This window comes from Anomalospiza imberbis, chromosome 18, assembly GCF_031753505.1.
Source record: "Anomalospiza imberbis isolate Cuckoo-Finch-1a 21T00152 chromosome 18, ASM3175350v1, whole genome shotgun sequence".
Lineage (NCBI taxonomy): Eukaryota > Metazoa > Chordata > Aves > Passeriformes > Viduidae > Anomalospiza > Anomalospiza imberbis.
The window spans coordinates 12631507-12639976 of record NC_089698.1 but is presented as its reverse complement, the minus strand read 5'-3'; the positions used below and the strand labels follow the sequence as shown (position 1 = coordinate 12639976).

General features: G+C 60.6%; 1 protein-coding gene across 5 annotated transcripts in view; it reads right to left on the bottom strand.

Moving 5' to 3' along the window:
• Positions 1 to 4129: 4129 nt before the first annotated feature.
• The window catches only part of NF2 (NF2, moesin-ezrin-radixin like (MERLIN) tumor suppressor), a 46927-nt gene continuing 42586 nt past the window's right edge, over positions 4130 to 8470 (bottom strand). For all 5 annotated transcript variants that reach the window (XM_068209177.1, XM_068209176.1, XM_068209174.1 and 2 more), the window contains one exon: positions 4130 to 5482. Coding sequence is in view for 2 of the 5 variants with exons in the window: in XM_068209174.1 (XP_068065275.1) it covers positions 5432 to 5482 (51 nt within the window). In the remaining 3 variants the exon portion in view is untranslated. The remainder of the gene's footprint in view (positions 5483 to 8470) is intronic.

Genomic DNA, 8470 nt, shown 5'->3' with positions numbered 1-8470 from the left:
CCCGGGCACCGGGAGGGGACGGGAGCGCCCCGGGGGTGTCGTTGTGACATTTTAAAGTCACTGGCACCGAGCCCTCAGAGGCGCTGGAGGCATCAATCTCCCGGGGCCGTGCTGTCAGGTGGGTATTTAGTGAAATGTTTCCTAAATGAACGCTTGATGGGAGAAGAGGGATGGCTGCAATGTTCCGAGCCACAAGGTTATCCCGGCCGCCGGCTGCCAGCTCCCAGTGCCCGCTGGAAACTCGGGAAGGGCAGCGGAGAGAGCCCCTGGGGAGGCGTCAGGAGCCTCCTCCCACACCTGGGAGCAAATCCCACCCGTAACGGGGAAACACCGGGCACAGCTGCAGGCAGCTGGTGCGGGCAGGGAAGGGGGAATGGGAAAAGCCCAGAAAGCTCTGCTGAATTTGGGTTCTGAAGGGGGAAAATAGCCCTGCCAGGGGAGGAAGCAAGAATTCTGCTTAGAGGGAATTTTTCCTTATGGAAAAATGGCAAGAATCGAGCCTGTTCTTAGCGCCCCTCCAAGGGGATGCAGCCCAGGATGCTGAGGGCAGCGGTGACTCCGCTTGCTCCTGCCGAGAGATGGAGCAAGAAACAACTCGCTGAGATCTCAGTCAAAGACCCTCCAGCTCATTAACAGCATCAGAACCACTGTTTTGGACAGCACGGCCTGCCAAGGGAGGAGTGCCGGAGCGCAGGGAGGGATGTGGCATTTTCAGAAGGAAAGGTGACAGCTCCTGGAGGGACTTTTGCCTCCGGGACACCGGGCCTGGCTCTGCTCCCATCCTGCTGCTGGTGCAGAGCAACATCAGCTCCATCTCTCCAGGATGCTGTGACCTGTTGCAGTGGGATGCCCTGTGATGCCAGAATCCGGTGGTACCCAGGGCCAGGATGGCCAGAAAGGGGCAGCAGGCACATCCCTGCAGGGCTGTGACGATAGCCAGTGTCCCTGTGGCTGAGCAGAAGGTGATGGCAGTGGGACTCCAGCATTCCTGCTCCAGATCTGACCCCAGGGCAGGGATGGCAGCCCCTGCCTGGTCCTGCTGCCTGCCACGATCCCACACCCATCACACCTCGCCCAAAACTCCACACTCGCCTCCAGGGATTCACCCTCTGCTCGCCGGCAGCTGGAGCAGCTCCACATCCATTTGATTCCACAACATCCGTGTTTATCCCTTCCCGGGCTGAGCGGGCAGCTCTGCTCCCCGCCAGGGGTTCTGGCTTCCCTGCACAATAAATCCCTGATGAGCCCGGCCACACACGCGGAGCTTGCCAGGAGAGCGGCTGGCCCTGGGTGCCCGGTGCCATCGAGGCCTCTCCCCTCCCTTCTCCCTCTTAAATTCATTTCCCTCCCATTTCTTACTCCCTGGAAGACAAAGGTGGAGGGGCACCCTCAGCGGGGAGGGATGGGATGGATGGGGATGGATGGGATGGATGGGGATGGATGAGATGGATGGGGATGGATGGGGATGGATGGGGATGGATGGGATGGATGGGATGGATGGGGATGGATGGGGATGGGTGGGGATGGATGGGATGGACGGGGATGGGTGGTGATGGATGGGATGGATGGGATGGATGGGGATGGATGGGGATGGGTAGGTATGGATGGGGATGGATGAGATGGATGGGGATGGGTGGGGATGGATGGGGATGGATGGGGATGGATGGGATGGATGGGGATGGATGGGATGGATGGGATGGATGGGGATGGATGGGGATGGGATGGATGGGGATGGGTGGGATGGATGGGGATGTGTGGGATGGGTGGGGATGGATGGGGATGGATGGGGATGGATGGGGATGGATGGGGATGGGTGGGGATGGATGGGGATGGATGGGGATGGATGGGATGGATGGGATGGATGGGATGGATGGGATGGATGGGATGGGTGGGGATGGATGGGGATGGATGGGGATGGATGGGATGGATGGGATGGATGGGGATGGATGGGGATGGATGGGATGGATGGGGATGGATGGGATGGATGGGGATGGTGGGGAATGCACCAGGCTGGCAGCTGAGGGGAAATGAGGTCCCCATGTCCTCAGGAAAAGAGCAGGATCCAGCTGGCTGTGACCCCTGGGAACAGCGTTTTACCTCCTCACCTGCCCGGAGCACTGGGTGCCCTGAGCACCCCAGGGTGCCTGTGGGCAGGGCTGGGGTGTCCCATGGGCTGCTCCCCCAATTCCCACCGGGATGTGGGTGGGCAGAGTGTGACCCCCCCAGAGCCACCTGCAGCCCTGGGGCGCCCCCGTCCCCCCAGCTGCAGCCTGTCCCTGTGGCAGCCCATGGCCAGGTGCCCTCGTGCTCACACCCTTCCCTCATGCACACACCCCCCAACACGGGCAGGAGCCCCCAGCCCTGCCCGGGGCTTTGCCAGTGTCCCCCTGTCCCCACAGTGACCCCTCCCTTGTCCCCCAAGGCACTCAGGGCCGGGCAGCACCCCGGGATGCAGGGGGACAGCGGGGGGGACGGAGCAGCAGCCCATGGGGGTGGGGAGGCCACACCAGCAGCCCCTGGGCTGCACAGCCAGGCCAGAGCCATCCCTGCCTCAGTTTCCCCATCCTTCCCCTCTGCCCATTCTAAGCTCTTTTCCTGAAGGAGTTGCTGGCCCAGCTGTGCATGTTTTGGGTGGGCTCTGAACCAGCACCCTGATGCCCCTCCAGGGCTGCTGGCCCTGGGACTTGACACCCACAGGTCACCCTGTGTCCCCTCTGTCCCTTTCATCCCCAGCTCTTGATATTTTATTCTATTTTTGAGAGGATTTAATGGTTTGGAAGTTAAATATTGTGAGTGGAGGGGACTTTGGGAATCCAAAATGAAGAACTGCTGCCAAAGCACTCAGGTGCTGCCTGGGATTGGCCAAATCCCCGATTTCCTTCCTCAGGAACCCATGGCTGGGGAAGGGGCTGGGACAGGTACATGGCAAAGGCTTTTTGATGGTTTCTTTTCCTCGAGCAAAGGCAGCTCACACCAACCCACACCCGCAGCTCCTGTTAAGTTCAGTTTGCTAAAAAGGGAAAAAAATCAGAGTGAAGCTTCCTTTGACAGGAGAGAAATGGTCTGGGATATGGCAGGGAGGGCAGGCAGGGAGGTGGCACCGGGCTGGGAGTGTGAGAGGCAACACTGGGGGTGTGCAAAACTCTTGAGAGTGCAGGGCTGGGAGTGTGGAAGGCTGGGAGTGTGCAGGGATTTGTGCAGAGCCCCTGGAGCAACAGGGACCCCTGAGCCAGAGGGGGATCCATGCTGGATCCATCCCTGGCTTCACCCAGTGCATCCTCAGCACATCCATCCCTACAAATCCATCCCATCCCATCCCATCCCATCCCATCCCATCCCATCCCATCCCATCCCATCCCATCCCATCCCATCCCCTACGTGTTCCCAGTGTATTCCCTGCCCTGCTGCCCTGCCCTGTGCTGGATAAAGCTCCTCTGGATTAATTTCAGGATGCAGGCGGTGCAGGTGACACACCAGTTGAATTCCTGTCACCGGAGGCCACGTGTGAAATCAGGTCACCCTCCACATCCCTCACCGGCTGCCTTCAGCCTCCCCAAAATTCCCGTGGGTATCCCACCGGCATCCCTCTGCCAAAAGAAACCCCATCCCACCCTCAGCCCTGCTTAAAACAAAAACCGGAAAAAATCCCCCAGCCCACCCGCGGGGAGAAGCTCCGTGAATCTGCTGTGAATCTGCCGGGATTTTGCTGCCGGAGAGCGGATGAAAAGCATCCATCACCGATCCCGGCGGGGCCGGGAACAGCCCCGGGGGTCGGGGCTCGCTGGGCTGGGCCGGTTTCATCCGTGATTAATTATAAAATTGAGGTCAATGCAGCACATCCTTTATTTATTCCAGGCAGGACGGGATCAGGAAGCATCAGAGATGGCAAACACCGGGCTCAGCCCCTCTGGGCACTCCAGACCCCTCTTCCCTCAAGGAGGGATGAAAAGAGCCCCGAGGGAGCGGGGGCAGCGGGACTCTGGAGCCCTCCCGATGCCGCGGGAGCCGCCGGAGGGATCCCAGCACTGCAGCTGCTTCCCATTAATCCCGGCACCGCTAACTGCGGCAGCCGGGCTCCGAGCAGCTTTCCCAAAGAAGAAAAAAAAAAAAAAAGCAAAGAAGCCTCAGCTCCCCTCCTAGTGCTGTGAATTTTTATTAAAACCGGAGAAAACACTTATTCCTTCGGAGTACAACAGTCCAGGGAATGGGAAAGCGGCTGTGCCAGGCCACAGCCAGCCGAACTGCAGCCACGTGCGGGGAATCGATCCCAGGGTTTAAATAAACAGGGATGGGACGGGGTTCGCTCCACGCTTAGCCCCGGGCTGAGCCTCCGTGGGGCCGTGGGAAGGAGGAACGCGGGGTCCTGAGGGGGTGGGAGGGATCCCCGGGGCAGCACCGGCTCTGCTGGAGGGTAAACGCAGCTGGAAGAGGATTCCACCCGAGAGGGGCACAGGGCTTGGGACGGACACGGGAAGGGAAGATCAAGGCATCCCTGTTCCCCCCGCGGGGGGGTCAGAGCAAAGGCACCCGCGATGGGACAGGCAGGAGCAGGCAGCCCCGGGCCCAGCCCGGGCCAGCGGCATTCCCGGGGGGCTCCGAGCGGCTGGGATGCCCTGGGAGCCAGGGAAAGCCCAGCCCGGATCCCCTGGATCCCTCCAGCCCGAAGCTGCCCAGGTTTGTCACAGTTTGCAGGAACAGTAAGGTTTCATTTGGTTGGCACTAGCTGTTCTCCGGCTCCCTGCTCCCAGCAGGGAGGAGGAGGAGGAGGAGGAGGAGGCACCTCCTCTGCCCAGGGAAGCAGCCCCGGATCCCCCCAGCCCCGGGTCCTTGTCCTCCCGCTCCCTGCTCCTCTCCCACCCCCGCGGGCGCTGGGAGAGCCAGCGCGACGTTCCTGATTTACAGCACTCCACTGGAACATGCTCGGGATCCTAATGGAGCTCCCGGCTCCGCCGCCTGCACGGGGCTCCGGGAGCAGAGCCGGGGCTCCAGGGCCGGCCCGCGGAATTGCAGACCGGCACACGGGGCCCCGGGCTGGCACAGCGAGCTCCAGAGCCACGGGAGAGGGGTGACAACCCCTCCCAGGGAGACCCTCGGGCACACTCCTCTGCTGGCTGCCAGGGTGGGAAGGCACGGCCACAGCCCCGACCCTGGCTCCAGGGAAAGGCCTGGTGGGCCGAGCCTGGAAGCAATGCTAGAAAAATAAGGGAAAAAAGCTGGAAAACCCAGGAAAACAAAGTGTCAGGAGGAGGATAACGGCTGCTAAGCTAGAGAACATCACACAGTCCGTGGGCAGCCGGCCCCGAGTCCGTGGGTGTGCAGAGGCTGGAGCAGCCGGCGGGTCCGGGGTGATCCCTCTGGAGCCCCGGCTCCGGGACAGGCTCCGGCTGGGCGGGAGCCCTGGGAAGCAGCAGCGGTGCGGAGCAGTTGTTTCCTAGAGCTCCTCGAAGAAGGCCACACGGGACTTGGTGCTCTGTAGGGTGAGCTGGAAGAGAGCAGAGCGGGATGAGGGTGCACCCCAACCTCCCACAGGGCACCTCCAGGAGGGAGCTGCTGCCGATATCCCTCCTAAAATACCCGGGAATGTCTAAGCCCAGCCAGGGGGTGCGGAAGCCGGAGGTCGTGCAGCCCCCACCACAGCAAGCACAGCCCGAGGCAAAGCGGGGGCAGAGACTTCATCAAGGTCACTGGCATGGCTGAGGCTTCCCGGATTGGAATACGTGGGAGACTGGATCCAGGGAGCCAGTCCTGGGGCCCCTGACACGGAGGACATAAAGGAAAGCTGGAGGAGAAACACCTCAGTGAGCTGAGGGAGAACCCACGACTCAGAGCCACCGGACACGTGTCCCCTCTGTCACCACACAGGGCCCATCCTCCCCATGCTCACACCCAGCCCCATCCCACCACGTGTGATCCATGCAGCAGCCCTGGGATCTCATCTCATCCCACCCTGCTCCATCCGTTCTGCCACAGGACAGCTGGAGAGCCCTCGCTCCCAGGACAGTCCTTGCAGGCTCTGCAGGACTCGGAAACCCTTGGAAAGCTTTCCACAGCCATCCCAGAAGTAATACCCCACGGAGCAGCCGTGAGCCCACTTGCTAACGGGCCAAAGAAGATAAAAGAAATCCTCAGCGGTGGAGAAGAAATCCCAGGATTTAGAGCCAGCCACTCAATGGAGTGCAGCAGCAGAAGTGCCACCTTCCAGCCAGCTGCTGGATCACCAGGAGTTTGCCAAAGCGTGGGCTAATTGCCGGGGCTTCGTTTCAGCTGGATTAAGCACGGTGCCTTCCCGGGAATGCCGGTTTTGCTGAAACAGGAACCCTGGGATCACCTTACAGTGAGTTAAGCCCCTCAACGGAGCCGTCAGGTGCTTTCCCCCCTCCCTGCTTCTCCCCCATGGCTTTTCCTCAGTAATTCCATCTCAGCTCTAATGCTGGTTGGAAAAAAATCTGTATTGCAGAGGAAATTTCTACAGGGGCTTAATAATCTTTCTTGGCAGCAGCTTCCAGGCCAGGGCTGGCTCTCCTCCTCTTCAGCATCCTGGCTGGAAGGTGGGTGAGGTGGGACAGGGATTCTGTGTGATACAGGCAGCATTTTTCCTCTCTAAGGCTGGAGAGGGAAAAAAAATGAAGCAGAGAGCCCCAAGCTGCTGCCAGACCCACTGCTGGGGCCATCTGACAGGAAGCCCCATTCCTGGAAGTGTTCCAGTGCCTAAAGGGGTCCAAAACAGCTGGAGAAGGATTTGGGAGAAGGCCTGGAGCAACAGGGTAAGGGGGAGGAATAGCTTCCCACAGCCAGAGAGCAGGGATGGATGGGATATTGGGAAGGAATTGTTCCCTGGGAGGGCGGGCAGGCCCTGGCACAGGGTGCCCAGAGCAGCTGTGGCTGCCCCTGGATCCCTGGCAGTGCCCAAGGCCAGGCTGGATGGGGCTTGGAGCAGCCTGGGACAGTGGGAGGTGTCCCTGCCATGGCAGGGGATGGAATGGGATGAGCTTCAGGTGCCCTCCCAACGCAAACCATTCCATGATTCCATTATCTACCTGCCATCCATCTCCTTCCCAAGGCTGTGCCTCCAAATCCATCCCTTCTGCAGCCTGGCTGAGGAACCAGAGCCTCCCAGCCCTCCCAGCCCACAGGAGCTCACTCCTTCCCTGCACAGCGAGGGGAGTTCCCTGCAGGATCACCCTGGCAAAGCTGCAGCCGCTGACGGAGCACAGGGAAGATGTTTCCCTCAGGCTTACCAAGGAATCCCCCTGTTTCAAGGCTGGCTCTCTGCCTGTAGCTACACACAGCTCTCCATTAACCCCCCACGTGTTTTGGGGGTCCTGGGGTACCCCGAGGGCAGCCTGAGCCCAAAGCTGTGCCTGCCTCAGCCCAGAGATTTGGGAAGCAGGTGGAGGCAGAGCTCCGGAGCATCCAGCACGGGCACAGGGAGAAGGGAGAGCCCTGCTCCTTTGCTGGATGCTTTCATCCACAACATCCAAAGGCCCCGAGAGAGGCTCAGTGGTACCTATTTTACCTATCCAGGGAATCTGAGGCACGCAAAGAGCAGCCATACAGGGAATCAGAGCAAAGGCGGGTCTTGAGATGGGATCCCGTGGAGAGGAGCGAGCAGAGACTTCCCAAGAGCGCCGTGCCCTGTAGGTCACTGGTTCTCAGCAGTGGCTAGATTTTGCCACCTGAAAGGCAAACACCAGAGGGATTCCTCCCTGAGAGGGTGGGCAGGCCCTGGCACAGGGTGCCCAGAGCAGCTGTGGCTGTCCCTGGATCCCTGGCAGTGCCCAGGGCCAGGCTGGGTGGGGCTGGGAGCAGCCTGGGACAGTGGAAGGTGTCCCTGCCATGGCAGGGGTGGCACTGGACGGGTTTTAAGGTCCCTTCCAATGGGGACCAGGAGCAGGACCGGGGCTGCCCAGAAGCTGCAGGCAGCTGTCTCCTCACGTCCAACTGCAGCCAGGCTCCAGAACCACCCGAGAGGAAATCAGGGCTGCTCTTCACTCTCCACTGCCAGGGGGGAAAACTCTCCCCCGCCCCTTTTCCTTCTTCTGTTGTTGTGTGCCTCACTGTGGAGCGAAGGCAGGGCTATCCCTGCTCCCACTGGGAGCACCACACGGACCAGACCGAGGGATGCACTGGGGGAAGATGGGAAGAGCCGGGGGAGCTCCGGGGCCATCCTGACTCATCCCAGCGGGCACCGTGGGGGCTGTGGAAGCCGGTGGGCACAGGGAGCTCTCTGCAGGGAAATCCCACTCCCTCAACTGGTTTTCCTTTCTTTTCTGCACTGGGATGTGAAAGCAAAGGGAAGAGCACCACCCTGTGCTGGCCTCTCCGTCATATGTTGGGGGGAAAGCCTCCAACACCTCCAAAATCTCTCCGCAGTCTCCGCATCCTCGTCTCCTGGTCAGGCGAGGAGAAATAAATATCCCTCCCCGTAGCGTAACGCTGTGCAGGGTGATTAAGAGGGAGTTACATCCTC